This window comes from Gopherus evgoodei, unplaced genomic scaffold (assembly GCF_007399415.2).
Source record: "Gopherus evgoodei ecotype Sinaloan lineage unplaced genomic scaffold, rGopEvg1_v1.p scaffold_32_arrow_ctg1, whole genome shotgun sequence".
Taxonomy (NCBI): Eukaryota; Metazoa; Chordata; order Testudines; family Testudinidae; genus Gopherus; species Gopherus evgoodei.
This window is the reverse complement of record NW_022059994.1, coordinates 2,814,691-2,834,450: the sequence shown is the minus strand read 5'-3', so window position 1 is coordinate 2,834,450 and position 19,760 is coordinate 2,814,691. Positions and strand designations below refer to the sequence as shown.

At 53.3% G+C, this 19,760-nt stretch overlaps 2 protein-coding genes across 6 annotated transcripts in view; one reads left to right on the top strand and one right to left on the bottom strand.

Annotated features, from left to right (window-relative positions):
• The window catches only part of LOC115640747 (zinc finger protein 501-like), a 745,273-nt gene that overhangs the window by 167,328 nt on the left and 558,185 nt on the right, over positions 1–19,760 (top strand). The gene's annotated exons all lie outside the window — the stretch shown is intronic.
• Positions 342–16,607, bottom strand: LOC115640784 (zinc finger protein RFP-like). 3 transcript variants are annotated; one of them, XM_030543774.1, is made up of 8 exons: positions 16,022–16,607; positions 14,317–14,412; positions 13,067–13,297; positions 12,711–12,733; positions 11,913–12,028; positions 8,754–8,804; positions 4,471–4,476; positions 342–1,959 (listed from the first exon to the last, which is right to left on the bottom strand). In XM_030543774.1, exons 1-8 carry the CDS (start codon positions 16,436–16,438, stop codon positions 1,445–1,447), a joined length of 1,455 nt encoding a protein of 484 aa, XP_030399634.1. In that variant the 5' UTR covers positions 16,439–16,607; the 3' UTR covers positions 342–1,444. The 3 variants fall into 3 exon arrangements, with proteins under 3 accessions (XP_030399634.1, XP_030399635.1, XP_030399637.1); XM_030543775.1 differs by lacking the exon at positions 4,471–4,476 and having other exon boundaries at positions 16,022–16,605; XM_030543777.1 differs by lacking the exons at positions 342–1,959; positions 4,471–4,476 and adding an exon at positions 7,026–7,436 and having other exon boundaries at positions 16,022–16,606.

The following is a 19,760-nucleotide window of genomic DNA, read 5'->3' as shown; positions in this document are numbered from 1 at the left end:
CCCCCCTTGTCGTCTCTCCCATTGCCTAGCTGAGATGGCTCCCTGCCTAGTGAGCTGGCATTTGTGAATCGCACTGTAAGGTGCCTGTGATGCCCATCCATTGTCTAGGGAGTTTAGGCCCCTAACAGCTTTGCAGATGATGATTTTCTAATTGCCTACAAATTAAGGATAGAGACAGAGCTCCGGCTGGATCATGACACATCCCAGTAAAACCCAAATGAATCCTAGGGGCACAATATTCCTTGTGCAGGGTAGAGGGGCACAGCCAAGTCGGGAAGCAAATCCCAGGACTCTGCCACCAGCACCTGCAGCTGGGATAGTAAAGTGGAACAAACACAAAGAATTGTTTGTAATGTTTTATTTACAGTCAGTAACTAAAGGTGGTAAGTAAATGGAGCCGAGAAGGAGCCTTAATAACCACAGCATGGAAAGGAGATTCCCCAGCCACTGAGAACAGTTTTCTTAATGGCACAACAACAGGACAGTCGTCCCGGAACTAATATAGGGAATTAATGAGTTACAGTGTCACTTTCAGTAACATGTCATAAATCTCCCCGTCCCGCTCTTGTTCCCTTTCCTTTCATACTGTCCTTTTCTATTCATCATTGTTCTAGCCCTCACTTTCCATCCCTCTTTATTTCCCTGTGTCTCTCCTCCCTGTCACAGATCATCCCCCTCGGCTGCTCTCTTCTTTCCCTGATTTTATCCCTTCCCCTCTTGCTGCTCCCGGCTGGTTTCCGTGGCAGGGATATTTCCTGTCTTTTTTCCCATTTCTGTTTTCCACCATTTCCCATAGACTCTCCCTTTATTCTTGTTTTATTTTCATTCACATTTTTCTTCTTGCATCTTCTAATTCCCTCTGGTTAAACCTGCCGTGTCCCTGCCTCCCCCAGTGCTGTAACCTCAGGAGTTTAAAAAGTGTCATGAGACTGACCCAATGATGATTTTTTTAAGGTTATATAATGTTTTTTCATCAATCTGCACCCATCTCCCCCTTCCACCACGGGTGTGTGGGACCATTACAGTGTTACCAGTTGTCCTGAAGTGACTGTGGCCCCTGCGGCAGGAGCTCTGGCTGGGAGACCCCAGTGAGATCTAATCCCACAGAACTGTACAAACCGCTCCCTGCTGCTGCTTCTCCCCAAACCCTGATTGATCAATGCTGTGTCCCTGCCACCCCCACCTGCGCCTGTCCCCTGCCCGGCTGTTAGTGCTACCCCCCGCCCAGCCCCCACCTCTGCTCCTCAGGGCCCCTCCTGCAGCCCCAGGGGTTCCTCCCCCTCCTCCCCCCATCCCTGAAGCTGCAAAGAGGGAGGGGGAGGTGCTTCCAACAGCCACAGAGATGAGGAGAAAGGAGCTGGGTAGATGGGAGTCCTCCAAGGTCATAGAGACTGCGCTGTGTGTGGCTAGAGAGACTGATTTCCGGTCCTGCCTCTGCTGTGTCTCAGGGACACAGTCGGAGCCGGGCTCCCGGCCCCACCCACACCCAGGGTCGGATTCTCCCCCCAGGGACGGAGCCCGGCGGGAAAGTGAAGATCGGGGCCTCGTCACCAGCACCGATAAATGTCACCTGCCCCCGGTCACAGTCCAGACAAACCCGGATCCTGCTGGGGACCAGGCTCAGGGGCAGGAGGGTTTCAGGGGATGGGAGAGCCCAGAACTGACCCCCCCACCACTCCACAGCCCAGATCCCCCCCTCAGGGCTACGGCTGATCTCTCCCTTCCTCCTCACAGACTCTCTGGCCACCCCCACAGCCCAGACTCCCCCATCCCCCACCTCCACCTCCCAGCAATGTCTCCCCGAGGTGAATCCCTCGCAGCCCAGCACACAGAGCTCAGTGTCAAATCTCTCAGGGTTGTTGGGCAGTCGCTGCCGCGTGTCTCCCCATCTCACACTTTTCCGATCCTCAGACAGGACGAGTTCGGGATGAGCCGTGTCTGGATCCAGAGTCACATTCACTGGGGAGAGAGAATCAGAGTGTTGGGGCAGAGCTCAGTCCTAGGGGAAGCTGGGACCATTTCTCACATTCCCCAGCAGCCCTGTCCTGGCTGGGACAGGCCTGGATCCCAGGTTGCTGCCTCTGTCCTGGGCACCTGAGACTGAGCAGGGATGTCACTGCAGTTCCTCAGTTTCTGTAAGGAGACCCACTTCATTAATTTCCCATTTGCTTGTATAAACTTCAGTTCCCAACCTCCCCTGTTGGTTCTGCTCCATTCCCAGCAGGAGATACACAGCCAGGAAGGTTTTAGTGAGGAATGAGAAGAGCAGGCAGCTACAGTTTTGAACCCCAGAGGGCATTTCCCTCCTCTAATGCAGCCTCCACTCGCAGGACAGGGAACAGAGAGGATGATGCAGCATTGGGGAAGAGCTGCTTAACACAAAAAAGTAGGAGGTGGCATTGAGTGAAGTAGCCCCATCCCCAGCCCAGAGAGAAGGGAGGAGCTGCCAGTATTAGGAGAGGATCTCCCCAATCCAGGAAGCAGTGAGCAGCTCCAATGGGAGAGCCCAGCTCTGCCCAAAGGAAAAGCAGGACATTGGAGAAGTGCGATGGGGAGACCCCCTGCGCTGGGAAGAAGCAGAGGGATGTGTCAGCCCTTGGAGCAGAGAGCTCTGTTCACGTGTTGCTCAGGGAGAATGTTTGTTCATTAGCATGGGCATGAACTCAGCACTAAGGTTGGTGTCAGGATTATTTGTGTGATGTCACCTTGGGATTTCCCCAGGTATTCCGGCACCTTGGTAGAACTTGTGGAGGGGTGTACTAGGTCGCCCCACCTGTGGACCTGCCCTCTCCCTTCCCTGCCCCATTCTTCATCTTCTCGCCGAGGCCCTACCCCTGGCCAGGCTGGGAGCCTTGGCCACTCTGGAGAGCTCCTGACCCTCCACCTTCCCATGTCCCCACTCTCTGGCGTGCACCATCCAGGGCAGGTGGAGGGTCCAGGAGGAAGAGAAATATAGGGGGCCACTGAGAGGGGCCTGCTCTGGGAAGATGCTGTGCTACACAGGGGGGAGCTGATCAGCTGCCTCACCACGAAGCACAGCCATTGCCTGTGATGCTCCATGCCTGCCCAAGGCTTGCACTTTGGGGGAGCAACATGTTCCCATGCCCCCAAGCTATGCCCATGTTAAAAAGTGGGTGGGCTTGGTCTTTTGGCCCCCCATGTTCCAGTGCCCCTGGATCTCCTCTCTATTTAATGGGTTATTTGTAGGGCTGTGTGTGTGTCATAGCCACTGTTGATTTGGTTGGTAACTTTCATTACAATCTCATGAAGATGATTTCACTGGAATTTTCTCATAATTTAAAGACAATCTCCAGCTGCAAAAAGACAGTTACCTTTTCCGTAACTGGTGTTCTTCGAGATGTGTTGCTCATGTGTATTCCACAGTAGGTGAACGTGCTCGCCACGTGCACCAGTGCCGGAAGTTTTCCCCCTAGCAGTACCCATTGGGGGGGGAGCGCCCCCCGCGACCCCTGGAGTGGTGCCTGCCTGGCGCGGTATAAGGGAGCTGCGCATTCCTCCCACCCTCAGTTCCTTCTTGCCAGTCAACTCCGGCAAAGAGAAAGGAGGGCGGGATTTGGAATAGACATGAGCAACACATCTCGAAAAACGGAAAAGGTAACTGTCTTTTCTTCTTCAAGTGATTGATCATGTGTATTCCAAGTTATATATGTGTATTCCAATAGATGATTCCAAGTTATATGTGCTGGAGGTAGTTAGGAGTTCACAAGTTCTCGACTCGGAGTACCACCCTGCCAAGGCTGGCATCAACCCTGGTTTGGGAGACTATTGCATAGTGCGAGGTGAACGTGTGAACTGAAGACCAGGTGGCGGCCCTACAAATGTCCTGTACAGCGCCATGGGCCATGAAGGCAGCTGAGGAGGCCTGTGCCCGAGTCGAGTGTGCCCTCACACTGGGCGGCGGGGGAGACATCTGCCAGCTCGTAACAGGAGCGGATGCATAAAATGATCCAATTAGAAAGCCGCTGAGTGGAAATCAGCTGGCCCCTCGCACGCTCGGCCAACGCAATGAACAGTTGGGAGGGCTTTCTGAATGTCTTGGTCCACTCGAGGTAGAAAGCCAGAGCTCGTCTCACATCGAGCATGTGGAGATGGCGTTCCTCACTAGTCACGTGAGGTTTGGAGCAGAGGACCGGTAGAAAAATGGCCTGATCCATATCGTAGGCAGAGACCACCTTCGGGAGGAACGCGGGATGTGAGCGGAGCTGGACCTTGTCCTTATCAAAGACCGTATATGGCGGCTCAGAGGTCAGGGCCCTCAGCTCAGAGACCCACCTGGCCAACGTGATAGCAACCAGGAAGACCACCTTCCCTGAGAGGTGAGACCAGGAACACGTGGTTATGGTTCAAAAGGGGGCCCCGTAAGATGAGCCTGCACCAGGTTCAGGTCCCACGGTGGGACCAGGGGTTTAGAATATGGGTAAAGATGGTTCAAACCCTTAAGGAACCGACCAGTCATAGCATGGGACAATACTGTGTGTCCTTGCACCGGAGGATGGAAGGCCAATATGGCTACCAGGTGCACCCTGACTGACGAGGGTGCCAGGCTCTGGGCCCACAGGTGGAGGAGGTAATCAAGGATAAGCTGGATCAGGGCGGCCATAGGGAGTTCCCCGTGGTCTGCCAGCCACCTGGAAAATGAAGACCATTTCGCCAAGAAAGAGCGGCAAGTGGAGGGCCATCTCCTTTCGAGGAGGACACGGTGGACCTGTTCCGAGCACGTACTTTTCTTGCCATCTAGCCACTGAGCAGCCACGCCGTGAGGTGAAGAGCTGCTAGGTTGGGGTGGAGGCGGCAGCCCTGGTCCTGGGAGAGCAGGTGTGAGTGGAGTGGCAACGGCCATGGCGGAGCCACCACCAGGCCTAAGAGGGTCTTATGCCAGTGCTGTCTGGGCCACGCCAGGGCAATGAGGAGGACCCTGGCTTAGTCCATTTTTATTTTCTCCAGGACCCTGCTGATCAGCAGGAACGGGGGAAAGGCATAGAGAAGCCACCCTGACAGGACAGGATAAAGGCATCAGAGATAGCTCCACTCCCTAGGCCCCCCCGGAGCAGAACCGGGGGCATTGTCAGTTCTGTTGAGTTGCAAACAGGTCCACCTAGGGCGTTCTCCACCTTCGGAAGAGCTGGTGGGCCACCTCTGAGTGTAGAGACCACTCGTGCTGAGAGGAAAAGTTTCTGCTCAAGCGATCCACCCTCACATTCTGCGTGCCCGGCAAGTGAAAGGCTTTTAGGTGGATGTCGTGGGCTATAAAGAAGTCCTACAGACTGAGTGCTTCGTGGCAGAGAGCAGAGGATCGAGCCCCGCCTTGCCTGTTGATATAGAACATCAAGACCGTGTTGTCTGTGACAACCCTGACTACCTTGCTGTTCAGGTAAGAGCGGAAGGCCGTACGCACAGTCCCACCGCCCTGAGTTCCTTGACGTTTATGTGAAGGGTCAGGTCCTGCAGATACCACAGCCCTGGGGTCTGAAAATTCCCCACATGGGCCCTCCAGCCCAGGTCTGATGCATCGGACACCAGCTCCAACGACGGGGCCCTGTCCCTGAACAAGACCCCTTGGAGCATGTTGCTTGGGGTGTACTACCACCACAGGGTGGTGAGCACCGAATTTGGCACAGTGAGGACCTAGTCCTCCTGCGGGATGGTGGGGGTGTGGTCACAATCAGGTCCTCAGGACAGGGCGAGGAGGCTGGTGCAGTGCTTTGGGTGTTGGCCAGCACCAGAGGATCCACCACCTGGTCGGACTCCAGGCACGGTACTGAGGACACGGGTCCCACCGATTCCTTTCCCGGCAGTGTAGCGGAGACCGACGGTGCTTCCGATGACCCGGTCACCAAGCAAGCCCACACCAGGGGCTGCGCCGGAGGCCACGGTGACCACTGGTACCACTGAGCTGGCCATGATGCTCAGTGCCATCGCACTTGCTGCAGCACCGCAGGATCTAGGCAAATACAATTTAGATGGGGCTACTATAAGGTGGGTGCATAACTGGCTGGATAACCGTACTCAGAGAGTAGTTATTAATGGCTCCCAATCCTGCTGGAAAGGCATAACAAGTGGGGTTCCGCAGGGGTCTGTTTTGGGACCGGCTCTGTTCAATATCTTCATCAACGACTTAGATGTTGGCATAGAAAGTACGCTTATTAAGTTTGCAGACGATACCAAACTGAGAGGGATTGCAACTGCTTTGGAGGAGAGGGTCAAAATTCAAAATGATCTGGACAAATTGGAGAAATGGTCTGAGGTAAACCAGATGAAGTTCAATAAAGACAAATGCAAAGTGCTCCACTTAGGAAGGAACAATCAGTTTCACACATACAGAATGGGAAGAGGCTGTCTAGGAAGGAGTACGGCAGAAAGAGATCTAGGGGTCATAGTGGACCACAAGTTAAATATGAGTCAACAGTGTGACACTGTTGCAAAAAAAACAAATGTGATTCTGGGATGCACTAAGAGGTGTGTTGTAAACAAGACACGAGAAGTCATTCTTCCGCTCTACTCTGCGCTGGTTAGGCCTCAACTGGAGTATTGTGTCCAGTTCTGGGCACCGCACTTCAAGAAAGATGTGGAGAAATTGGAGAAGGTTCAGAGAAGAGCAACAAGGAATGTTCAAGGTCTTGAGAACATGACCTATGAAGGAAGGCTGAAAGAATTGGGTTTATTTAGTTTGGAAAAGAGAAGACTGAGAGGGGACATGATAGCAGTTTTCAGGTATCTAAAAGGGTGTCATCAGGAGGAGGGAGAAAACTTGTTCACCTTAGCCTCTAATGATAGAACAAGAAGCAATGGGTTTAAACTGCAGCAAGGGAGATTTAGGTTGGACATTAGGAAAAAGTTCCTAACTGTCAGGGTAGTTAAACACTGGAATAAATTGCCCAGGGAGGTTGTGGAAACTCCATCTCTGGAGATATGTAAGAGTAAGTTAGATAAATGTCTATCAGGGATGGTCTAGACAGTATTTGGTCCTGCCATGAGGGCAGGGGACTGGACTCGATGACCTCTCGAGGTCTCTTCCAGTCCTAGAGTCTATGAATCTATGAATCTGGCTGTTCGAGCTGGCTAGCCTGGCCTGTAGATGAACGGCCGTGAGCAGAGGCCGGGCTGGCATACGACCCGCTGCTGTTTCTGGACTGGGAGTAGAAGTAGTGTCGGGATCTGCATCGGCCACGGGACCACAATCTCAATGCGGAGGAATGGCACCAACGGTAGTAGCTGCTCCGTGATCAGTCTCGACGGGCAGACCCACGACAGCGGGACGCTGGCGATCGACACCTGGGGCTACGGTGCCTTGCTGGAGTCTTGAAGCAGGAGTCCGAGCGGGAACGGCATCGACGATCGTGCCGTGACCGACTGCAGTACCTCCTTCGAGATGAGGACCACTGGCGACCTCCACCACACTCCTGTCGATATTTGCTCTGCGAAGAGGAGCGGTGCCGGGAGTCCTGGTTGGATGGCACCCATCCAAACAGTCTGGCCGGCGCTGAGAGTGATCCACATGGACTGGGCCCTGAATGGTCGCTGGGCAGTGAGTGGTGTCAGGAAAGTTCCCGAGACCGGTACCAAGCCAGTGGCAACTGCGGCGATCCCAGCACTGGCTTGCCTCTGGAGCGTGGGGCAGCTCCCCTTATACTGCGCCAGCCAAGCACCAATCCAGGCAGGGCCGGCTCTAGGCACCAGCCCTCCAAGCATGTGCTTGAGGCTGCACTTTCTAAGGGGCAGCAAAATCCCCCCCTCTTTTTTTTCCCTTTTTTGCTTGGAGTGACAAAAAGCCACTCACCCTGTCAGCGTGTGAGCCAGGATCCGCGCCCCCTGCCCTGCCCGGCGGCCCCCTGCACAGCCCACTTGGGCAGGGAAACGCTGTGCCACCCTGGGGAGACTCAGAGTGGCAGCAGCAGCAGGACCCGTCCCTCCTCCCTGCATCCCAGGCCCCGCTTCCCTCCCTCCTCAGCTCCTCATACGCTCTGAGAGCCCCTCTGGCAGCCGCAGCCCGGGCTCGGCTCCCCCTCCCTCCCTGGCTCCTCACACGCTCCGGGAGCCTCTCTCACCGCTGCCGCAACCCGCGCTTGGCTCCAGGGCCTAGGCTGCAGGGCGAGAGGGGATCCTGGAGTGTGTGACGAGGTGAGCGGCCAGTTGGGCTCGTCGGTGCTGAGCAGGTAGCCCCGCAGCCGGAGTTCCTCGCCTTCCCACCCACCGGGGGACTCGCCAGGTCCTTGGCCGCCAGCATGTAGGGGGTCAGGGCAGTGAGCACGAACTGATCCACCTCGACCACCAGCAGTGCCATGAAGCCCAGGGAGGGGGCCATGTTCTCCATGCCACCCCGCAGCTGCACCGCCACCTGGAAGTACTCCAACTCTGCGCCACCCAGCAGCTCCACCCACATGGGGACGGAGTTGCGGCTGGGCCAGAGCTCAGCTGCCGTGTGCTGGTAGCGGATTCCATGTTTGGGGGTGGGGAGCCTAGTCCTGGGGTGGCTGGGGTGTGGGTGAGGGGGGGGAGAGAGAGCCCAGTGATGGGGTGGTGGTGGGGGCCTTTGGTTGGGGTGTGGGGGCAGCCAAAGATTTTTTTGCTTGGGGCGGCAAAAAACCTAGATCTGGCCCTGAGTCCAGGAGTCGCAGGGGCGGCTCCCCACACAAGGGTACTGCTAGGGGAAAAACTTCCGGCACTGGTGCACGTGGCCAGCACGCACACCTATTGTGGAATAGACATGAGCAATCACTCGAAGAAGAACTCACCCTGTCTGTGTGCTCCTAGGGGTTTCCCAATTTGTGTCTCCAGCAGAGTGTCTGGTGGAAGAAAGGAGAAAAGAGATGAGATTTCAGGCTTTCATATTTGTAACAGCATCCCCACTCTGAACACATAGAACTGTTTTCATCATGACAGAACAGACTGAGAGGCCCAGAGACACACTCAGGCAATTAATATAAACTAACTGAAATCTTCTCTTTCCTCTCTCATTCAGGCATCTCCCAGCAATGGAACCAACGTCCTTGCAGCCTCACAACCATCCCAGGACACACAATCTGTAAAAGAGATTTATTTTCCCCCTCATCATCCCCTCCCACCCCTGAGACTCCAGTTGGTTTGTCTCATTCACTCACTGACTTTTGTCATACCTGAAACTCAGATCATACAAAGACTTTATCATAAAGTAACTTTACCCACTTTGGGCCCTTTGGCCAGGGGTAGGTGGCATCATATTGTGTGATGAACACTTGACAAAATTACCAAACTTAGTGATGGACATTGGCGGGATGTTATATCATTCAGTCATTCAACCCATAAATTAACGCACAATTTTCCACACTGAAAAAACCATAACCTGGCTAGGTAGTTAATAAATAATAAACAATAACAATAACAATAAATTCAACTCCCTTTAGTGTTTTTGAACGTACCTCACTGCCGCAGTCAATATTTTTTTTGTAGGATGGGGGCACTGAAATAAATATTTATCTAAAACCATGTATCAATGTATTATTGTCACTACTTTCTTGTTTCAATCATTTGTCTTATGGGAGGAGGAGGAGGAATGTGTGTGTGTGTCCCACCTTTACACCGCTTACCCCATGTCTCTCCTCTGTCTGTCCCCCTTACATGGGAGATCCCCCATCATGTCACAGGATGTGGGAAGCAGAGGAGGGGGGTCTCTCAGTGGAGCTGGGTTTCCCACCCCCTCAATGTGACCAGGGCACCCCCCTCCAAGCAAGGGTTATCCCAGGGTGGGTGGGAACATCCTCTGCCTCCTGACAAGGACAGTCTCTGCTGGGGGCAGGGGTTTGTTGTGAGCAGGGATGGAACAAATTCTTGGGTGGGGGTGTGTGTGACGAACTGGGAATGTTCTTAATGTTTTCTCTGAATACGGTCTTGGTGCCTCAGTGTCTCCTATGCAGTTCTTAAGTATCTAGGTGGTGGAATAAGGGTGTGTGATTGCTACAGAGCAAAGGGTCAGTACACATAAATGCCTGACACTGTCTTCTAGCAACTGATGGCCTGGGCCCCTTCTCTGCAAAGGTGCCAACTGAAGGTGTTGGAGACAAAGAGATCAGGTGACCTCCTGGCCTGGGAAGGGAACTGAGCAGAGGAGGAGGGGCTGGAGGGGTTTTCAGTCTGGAACTGGTTGTGGAGGAGGAGTGAAGTGCAGATGTGGGGGTGTGGCTCACTGCCCCCCAGAATGGACCCGGCCGAGGGGTCCCATTCGCAGTACCTAAAAGCTCTCTTTTAGACTGTGTTCCTGCCATCAACTAAACCTCTGTTTTACTGGATGGCTGAGAGTCATGTCTGACTGCAAAGTGGGGGTGCAGGACCCTCTGGCTTCCCCAGGACCCTGCCGGGGCGGGCTCGCTGTGGGAAGCGCACGGAGGTGCAGAGGATGCTGAATGCTCCAAGGAGAGACCCAGGAGGTGAAGACGTGTGAGCTTCTTGCCCAGAAGACAGTCTGCTGCAAGGGAGAGGAGGCTCCTCAAAGTCCTGCCTGACTTTGTGGAAAGCAGTTCCAGAGCATCACCCGAGGACTCCGTGACAGGGGGCCCCCAAAGTGGCTTCCCTTTGTCTCCCATCCCTGCTGCTGCTGTGGAGCTAGGCTGAGGGGAGCTGTGCAATACGAGGCAACACTGAGGGGCTGGAGGGAGCTAAGCTGAGGGGAGCTGTGCAATACGAGGCAACACTGCGGGGCTGGAGGGAGCTAAGCTGAGGGGGGCTGTGCAGTGGAGGCAGCACTGAGGGGCTGGAGCTAAGCTGAGGGGGGCTGTGCAGTGGAGGCAGCACTGAAGGGCTGGAGCTAAGCTGAGGGGGGCTGTGCAGTGGAGGCAGCACTGAGGGGCTGGAGCTAAGCTGAGGGGGGCTGTGCAGTGGAGGCAGCACTGAGGGGCTGGAGCTAAGCTGAGGGGGGCTGTGCAGTGGAGGCAGCACTGAGGGGCTGGAGCTAAGGTGAGGGGGGCTGTGCAGTGGAGGCAGCACTGAAGGGCTGCAGCTGGGCTGAGCGGGGCTGTGCATCCAGACACAGAGAAATCCAATACTCCCTGTGTGGAGACAAGGGTCAAAGTGACATGTGCATAATCAGTGGTAATAAACCAATGAGAGAAGAGAACAGGAACATGAAAATAACTTGAAGAAAAAAGCCCTGCCAATGAAATGTTCATGCGTGTGCAGTGTATGATCTATATAAGGTATTTCATATTCATATCACTCAAAGGTGATTGGAAAAGAACTAATAACTATGCAATTTGGATGTGTATAATATGTCAGACAGTGTAAGGGGTAATCAGAGCTTCATAGGAAAAATCCCCCATGACCCGCCTATGCCCCGGGAGAAGGGAACTGGCCAGCACTTCTTTCTATATGCGATGGCTAGTAGCAAATACCCCAATGGCTGGTGATGGGGCGCTAGACGGGGAGGCCTCTGAGTTAGGGAAAATTCTTTCCCAGGTGTCTGGCTGTTAGGTCTTGCTGGAATGCTCAACTGACCAACATATTTGGGATAGGGAAGGAATTTTCCACCAAGTCAAATTGCCAGAGACTCTGTTTTTGTTTTGGTTTGGTTTTTGTACAGATGCTATACTAGAATAAATGGTGGAGTCTCTGTAACTTGAAATCTTTAAATCAGTATTTGAGGACTTCAGTAATTCAGCTAGAGCAGATGGATCATGAGGGTCCCTTCTGACCTTAAAGTCTGTGAGTCATTTCTTCCTTTGTAATTGTAATTGCAAGGCATGTTTGTGGTGCAAACACGGTTTGAATTAATCAACCTGAACGTCTTGGACCAAGTGTCTGGCCTTCTCACCCAACATTAAATATAACCATCATCTAAGTGTGAACCAATTGACCAGCACCATTCTCTTCCCACAGTCTCAGAGGTTCATCCCAATTTCCATTCCTAGATCCATTTTCGGTACCTTTGCATTTTCTCAGAGTCGCCGATAGCACAATAGTTTTCTGGGAGAAATCGCTGACTTGCTCTTTCAGTTCAGGAGAAATCTCCTCTGACTGCTGGAACTTCCTCTTCGCACACCTAGAGAGAAACAATTTCACGTGATTATATTTCATTGTGTGATTCATTATAAGTTCTAGCTAGTGAGTCCCTGCTCTAATATGCCTGGAGTCTGAATTCCTCGACTTCTCCCAGCCTCAGAGTAGGTACAACACAGCCCATGGCCGTACAATCTTCCTTTCAAAGGACTCATTAATATTCTTCAGCTCTGGGGACAAAAGGGGAATTGAGTCTCCATGGCCAATTTACTCCTTGTCCGCCATGTTCTGAGGGACAAGAAATTCCTATGTGAAGTGCTGTAGAAATCTGTCCACTAGGAACTACACTGAGACGCCAATTCCCTCCTCCCCACCTCATCCCACACAGGTCTTCTAACAACCCTTAGGCTGGAAAAGAGTCTTGACCATTGCTGCCTGGGTTGAATAATGACCAGTGCCCCAGCAGTGACAGGCCCATATTCCATCCCCACAACCCTGAGGCAGCCAGTCCCCCGTGGATGTGACATCTCTTGGAAATACTTTAGGTCAGTCCTTCTCACTGAATGGAGAATTCCAGGGTGAGAACCTCAGGATTAAGTCTGAGAGATTTGTATCCAGAATATGACCTTCCCCACATATGTTGCTCTGGAGATGCAGTGCTAACATTATCTCCATGCTCTTTCTCAGCATTGCCAAGTATGTGTGGGAATGAGAGAGCCACGTACCTACTCAAGGTGCTTTTGACATCCTAGAAGAGAGAGAGAGGAGAAAGAGATTAAAAATAAGTCTCAGTACCACCTGACACACACTTGGGATTCCAGGCAAGGGATTTTGCAAATACAGGGAAAATCAGCCCTGCTCTGCCCCAGCCCCGGGACCAAGGTTTCACTGAGCTAATAGGGCTTTTCCATCTCTAATATCTTTGTGTCTGTGAGTCTCCAAAGAACAATCGTCATTCACACGGCAGCAATGCACACTCTGAGTTACACTGAGATCTCTGACTGCTGGATCCCTGTGCCCCTAGTTCAGGAATTGTCCTGTCCCTGTGTTGGGATTTGGGATGTTTCTAGCTCAGTCTCACCTGCAGGAATTCACTTGCCGGCTTCTGACACTTCCCCTCCAGCTCACTGATCAACTCACTGAGACAGGAAATCTCCTCGGAGAGTTTGGTGATATTTTCATTCTGTATCTTCACAATCTCGTCGTCCAGCTTCTCCAGCTGGGCCAGCAGGAGTCGCTCTTGCTCCTCCAGGAACTGCTGGAGTTGCTGAAATTCAGACACAATCTTCTGCCTCTCGGTTTCTGTCTGTTTCTATAAGAAATAAGGAAAGGGCTGGTCAGGAACATGGATGGAGCCTGATGACCTTTCATACAGTCTTACAAGAGAGAGTTTCTTTACAATCTCTAACACATCTGTGTAGAGACCAGGACATGAGCCGTCAGGCCTAGTGCTCAGAGCTGCAGTTGGAAATCGGGAACTGCAGCCAAAATCAGAGCCGGAGTCAAAGTCAGGATCTCAGCGAGGGTTGGGGCTACAGTTGAGCTCAGGAGTCATGCCGACGGCTGAGTCAGAATCAGTGTCTGGAGTCACACCAGGGATCGGGTTTGGAGTTGGAGTCAGGGAAGCCACACGAAGGGTTAAGCTGGAGTCAGATAACAGTACTGCAGGTCAAACCTGAGTCAGGGACAATGCCAGGGCCATGCCAGAATCAGGGTCCAGTCCAGCAGCAGATTGGAAGTTCACTCAGTTGTTTGGACAACTTTACCTGACTCCTGCTGGTGTAATTCATGCATCCAAACGTCTGCTCCAAATTGGGAGCTCGGTAGGCAGATCCTCTGCTGGGAGTTCCACTAACTTCTCCCCTGCTGGCTCTGGAGAGCAGTTGGGTTGTAATGACAGTCTCTGTGGACTGAGGTTCAAAACCCACCATTCTTCACATCCTGACACTTGACTATACATTGTGATCACAAGGGAGAGGATTTTCTTACAGCTCCCCATTTGGCTCCAATCTCTCTGAAAGGGCGATCTCCATGTCTACTGCGATATAGTCAGTGCAGTTTGGGAGAAATGTTGTGAAAGTCACAAGGGGTAGTAATTAACTCATTAATTAAAATGTATCATAGAACCTGCAGAAGATGCTGTTGTCTTTCTCCAGGGAGAGAACATTTGTGATATGCACACCTGTGTACACACACACACACACACACACACACACACACACACAGTATCCCATGATCATGGAGAAACACACACAAGACCACAGAGAAATCTACCAATAAACATCTCTCCCACCTCCATGTCCCAGCAGGTGAAGAACAATAGGCACCTACCAGATACTCTTGGCTTCTCTTCTCTCCAGTCACTTGAAATCCCAGCAGCTTTTCTCTCTCTTCCCTCAGAGTCTTCAAATGGGCTTGTATTTTTTCCTGACAAACAGAAATGATTTGGTGGGTTATTTTGAGGATTGCAGGGGGTGGATGAGGTGTTTTTCCACCCAAAATTCAAGATAATAGTCAGTTGTCCTAGATAGACTAGGTGGGTAAAGGAATATCTTCTGCTGGCCCAGCTCCTATTGGTTACAGAGTTACACACAACTCAGCTCTGGGGAACATACTCTTTCCCGGGTCTGAAGAAGAGCTCTGTGTAAGCTTGAAAGCTTGTCGTTCACCCACAGAAGCTGGCCATGAGCAGATATTACTTCACTTACCTTGTCTCTCTAATACCCCGGGACCAACGCAGTTACAATACTGTGTACAACAGTGGGTCGTTCTAGAGGTAGGACCTCAGAGACACCAAGGGAATGAAACCTTATTTATGGAAATTGGAAGTGTTTTATATTCAGAGTTGAGTTGTTACATCCACTTTCTCCATCAATTTAAACCAGCAGGAAACTGGTGTCCCATGGTGGTGAATTTATAAAGCTGTTTTTGAGCAGATTTCAGAAACAGTGATACCAATCCCAGAAGCCTCCGGGGGCAGCTATATAGGCCGGGATGCTCAAAGGAATCCAATTCCATTGACTTTCAGCCCTGTACCCCCTGGGGATGGGACAGGTTGGACAGCACTGATCTAAGGCCTAGGGCAAAGCCCATTAGATGTGTTGGTTTGTGTTAGGAATAGCTGGGGTTGGCCCTAGTGTTGTCCTAGTCCCTTTCCATGGCAATGGCCTCTGGGCAGCTACCCCACCGTCCCCAGCAAAGACTCCAGAAGCAGTGGCTTCTGGGAGATTTTAAAAGGCTGCCCGGTGGGACTAATGGAACCACCTTGGCTGGTCCTTGCCCATGAACAGACGAGAACAGGTCAGACTGACACAGGTCCGCACTGCCCAGGGCTTACTTTTGCTGAAGATAAGTCGAATCCCAGTGGTACTTGGCATGGACCTGAGCTGTCTGGAGCCCTTGTAGGTGTGGACTCAAGGGGTTCCACACAGTGTTTAACCCAGTGATCTCCTCTAGTGGAGGCCGGCAGCATCTGAGTTTAACTCCTTGTGGAGCAGCACAGGACTTCAGAATCCCAGTGGGAAACCTCATCTCCCTGCTGGGCCTAGACCTGTATCAAGGAGTCTTTTCCTCCTAATCTCTGCACTTCATCACTGCTCAGTGCTGCTGAAAGGGGAAGAGTAGCTAGTGGTTAGGGCACTGAACTGGGCCTTGGAAAACCAGGTTTTTATATCCCACTCTGATCTGCTGAATCACCTTGGACAAGTCACTTCCCCTCACTGTGCCTCAGTTTCCCCTCCCACCCTTTGTCTGTCTTGTCCAGTTGGACTGCAAATGGCTCAGGGCAGGGACTGGCCCTCACTGGATTTTGTGCAAGGTCCCTCACAATTGAGGTCAGAGCTTATCTGGGGTCTGTAGGGGATGCAAATATCAGTAAACACTGTGATACAACCAGTAATACCAGCCACAGCTTGTAACTCCCCATATCAGCTTTCATGCAGTGAAGGCTACACACAGCTGAATGATGCAGTTACACCATTAACCTGTAATTAACATCCAAAGTTATTACTCACTAGACTGAACAGGAACTCGGTACCTTGTACTCCTGGGCAGCCTCCTGTACGGGAACCACCGTGTGAGTGCGGTGAGCCCGGGACTCTCTGCAGATCACACAGATGGGGCTTTGATCCTCTTCACAGAACAGTTTCAAAGCCTCCTGGTGTTCCCCGCACACCCCGTCCCCTCCTCTTCCCTTTGCTGCCTGTAAACTCAGCCGCTTGGCAATTTCTAGGACGTTTGCCAGCTGCCTGTTGGGCCTGAGGTTTCTCTGTTTCACAGTTTCTCTGCACTGAGGGCAGGAGGCGGCTGTATCGGATCCCTCCCAGCACTGGCTGATGCAGGCTCGGCAGAAATTGTGCCCACACTCCAGAGTGACAGGTTCTGTGAAATACTCCAGACAGACGGGACATGTCGCTTCCTCCTGGAGACTTTCCAGGGGGCTCTCTGCAGCCATGGCTCCCTCTGGGCAGTTTGTAACAGGCTTTGTTTCAAATTCCTGAATTCAAACTGTGCCCCGCCTGCAGCAGCAAGGGGGTGGATCCTTGCCTGAAAATGACTCATGCTGTTTGCTGAGCAGGAAGAACCCAGCCAATTTCACCCCTGGAGGCTTTGGTAAAAAATTTACCACTAGGGCTCGGGTCCTGCAATCAGTCCCTGAGCTAGTGGGGAGAGTCACTGAGGCAAAGTGAGACTGAACCTGGAGGAGCAGGAGCTGGGTGTCTAAGGAGTGATAGTCAGGCTGGGCAGAATTTTTTTATAATATATAATTTTGACAGATGTTTATTTTAAGCAATTTTTATATTTATTGATTTAAACTTTCACAACAATCTAGGTTTTAAGCATTTCATTCTAATTAAAATATTCACAGCTGTGGGAAAATATGGGGGGATCAGACAATATTTTGGTCAGACCAGAACTATTTAATGATGCTGGACACTGAGATTTAAAAAGTTGAAGCTTTAGAACTGTTAAAATTGTCTGTGAGCAGGTAAATCTCCTCCCTCCCCCAGCAGCACCCCCAGGGCAGTAACCCAGTGCCTCCCCCACCACCACATGAACCCAGGCTGAAAGTCCATCTGATGGTGTCTCCGGGGCCTGTGAAATGTGCTGGGAGCTCAGCCTGGGCCCTAGTAGGGAAGGTACCCCTGTAACACAACCACACCCAGCAAGGCCTGCCCCCATTTTCTCCCTTTTTGTCAGTCCCAGCAGAGAGCCCGGGAACTGCAGGGAGACCAAGCTCCTGTCCCTCAGATGAGGGCTGGGGCTCAATGGCCGAGGGCAGAGGGTGTGCGGGGAGCTCGCACTAGTGGCCTGCAGGGCACATGGTATGGGATAAACAGAGACCTCTTAGGCCACTTGCCCATTGCGGCTGCAGGAGGGGATGTGCGGACAGACTGAGGAGGCCTGGGGCAGTCTGGAAAGCTGCCATCAGGGACAAGGAGAGGGAATTCAGCTGTGGCGGGGGAGCTGTGCTGTGCAGAGATGCTGCTGTGGATGCAGCTAGTTACCCGAGTCCAGTGTTGCAGCAGTTTAACAACGTGGTTAATAGACGTTGCAGCTCAGCAGAGTATAAGAGGTGCAACTTCACTGTGGCCACACCCTCTATCCCTTTCCACCCTTTCCTCCTCCAGCCTGTCCCTGCCCCAACCCCACTCCTTACCGCCCCTCCTAGGAGCACTCCCTGTGCCTTCAGCTGCTGGGGAGGAGGCACAAACAGCCCTGCTGGCCGGACCAGGAGCAGAGCACAATGATGAGCTGGGTCCAAATGTCAAGAATCTCTTTTGATTTAGGGTCCAAATTTGGGATACTAACCTAAGTGCTGAGGGGCTGGTTCTCCAAAGGGCTGGGCACCCGCAGCACCCACTGACTCTGGCTGCAGCTGCGAATGCAGGTGGAACACGTGCCCTGAACTCCTGTATGTCAAGGAGATAAACCGAGACACCCACAATTAGGCCACTGTTATAAATTTAGGCCTTACTGACTTGCCCATTAACAGCAGGACATTGACTAAGTCCAGGGGTGAAAGTAACTTACAGGACTTACCGGTACTCCTGGAGTCCCAACGGGGGCGTGGCCTCATCCAGAAGAGGCGGGGCCTCTCAAGTTTTAAAGGCCCTGGTGCACTGGCTGTGACTGGAAGCCCCAGGGCATTTAAATCAATCCAGGGCTCTCAGCTGCAGAGGTGGCTGGGAGCCCCCAGGGCTCAGGGGCAAATTAAAAGGCCTGGGGCTCCAGGCCCTTTACATCCCCACCACAGCTCCGGCAGCCGGAGCTGCGGGTGGGATTTAAAGGACCCGGAGCTCCTGCTGCTGCGGGGAGCTCTGAGCCCTTTAAATCCTGGTCCCAGCCCAGCCACCGGAGCTGAGGGCAGGATTCAACTGGCTCTGGGCTCCCCGCAGTGGCCCTTTAAAGCCCTGCCGCGGAAGCCAGTGCGGTCTGGCGCAGTGTATTGGCTCTTGCTGGTATTCCATACCGTACCGTACCGGCTTACTTTCACCTCTGGCTAAGTCTCATTGTAAGTTTCTGTTTATACTTGGTCACTGCTCAGTCCCATGATTGTAGCAGCAGAGGTGCTGACCCCAGGGGTGCTCCCAGAGCTCAAACCCCTGCGGAAAAAATATAGGGGGAGCTCAGCACTCACCTGCCACAGCTGTTCTGCAGGGCTGCCAATGAGCTGTTTGGTGGGTAGGGGAGGTGCCTGGGTGAGGGCGGAGAGCAGCAAGCTGCAGATTGGCTGCGGCTTCAGGGAGGGGTTGGCACAGGGGCGGGAAGAGGCAGACAGAGGGCACGACCTTAGGGAAGGAGGCCAAGTAGGGTCAGGAAGAGGTGGAGTGAGGGCAGGGCCTCAGGGGAGGGGCATAGTGGGGGCAGGTCCCGAGGGCAGAGCAGGGGTGGAGCCCTCTGGGGAAAAATAAAAGTCAGCGCCTATGGTAAGCAGAGACCTAGCAGTGAACAGGGCCGACTTTAGGCCAATTCAGCCAATTTCCCTGAATCAGGCCACGCCCCTAAGAGAGCCCTGCGCCCAAGCCCCGGTTTGGCGTACAGATAAGAGCCGGTGTGCTGTATCGGGGTGGTCCGGCTTCCCCAGGGGGCAATTTAAAGGGCCTGGGGCTCCCAGCAGGGGCTGGAGCCCCAGGCCCTTTAAATTGCCACCAGAGCCCCACTGGTGGAGCCCTGGGGTAGGGCTGCAGGGCTCCAGGGGCTATTTAAAAAGTCTAAGACTCCCGTTTCTTCTACTGCCCCAGCCCTTTAAATAGATGCTGGAGCCCCACTGCTCCCTCAGGGCTCCCATGGCTATTTACAGGGCTGGAGCAGTGGAAGCAGGGGAGCCCCAGGCTGCTGCTGTTACCCTGGTGGAGGAGGGAAGAGGAGGGGGCACTCTCCATACAGGGTGGGCTGCACTCCCTGCCCACAGCCAGCCCCTGCTGCACCCCCTGCCCTGCCTGCACCAGACCTTGCCTGCAGCCAGCCCTGCACCCCCTGCCCTGTCTCCAACCAGCCCATCTCCAGCCAGCCCCTGCCGCACCCCTGCCCTTCCCGCACCAACCCTGCACCCCCTGTCTGGACCGCACCAGCCCCGCACCCCCTGCCCTGTCTCCAGCCAACCCCCGCCGCACCCTGCTGCTTGAAGCCAGCCAGTCCAGCACTCCTCTGTCTCCAGCCCTGCCAACCCCTGCCGCAACGCCCTGCATCCCTACCTGAAGCCAGCCAGCCCACCCCACACACCCCCGTCTCCAGCCAGCCCCGCATCCCTTGCTCTGCCTGCACCCAGATCC

Excerpts from the sequence above, each read along its gene's own strand:
- LOC115640784 (XM_030543774.1), bottom strand. The coding sequence starts at position 16,438 with ATGGCTGCAGAGAGCCCCCTGGAAAGTCTCCAGGAGGAAGCGACATGT. Across the intron at positions 14,413-16,021 it reads AGGCTGCCCAGGAGTACAAG|GAAAAAATACAAGCCCATTT; the intron begins GTACCGAGTTCC and ends TCTGTTTGTCAG. Across the intron at positions 13,298-14,316 it reads AGAGAAGCCAAGAGTATCTG|AAACAGACAGAAACCGAGAG; the intron begins GTAGGTGCCTAT and ends TATTTCTTATAG.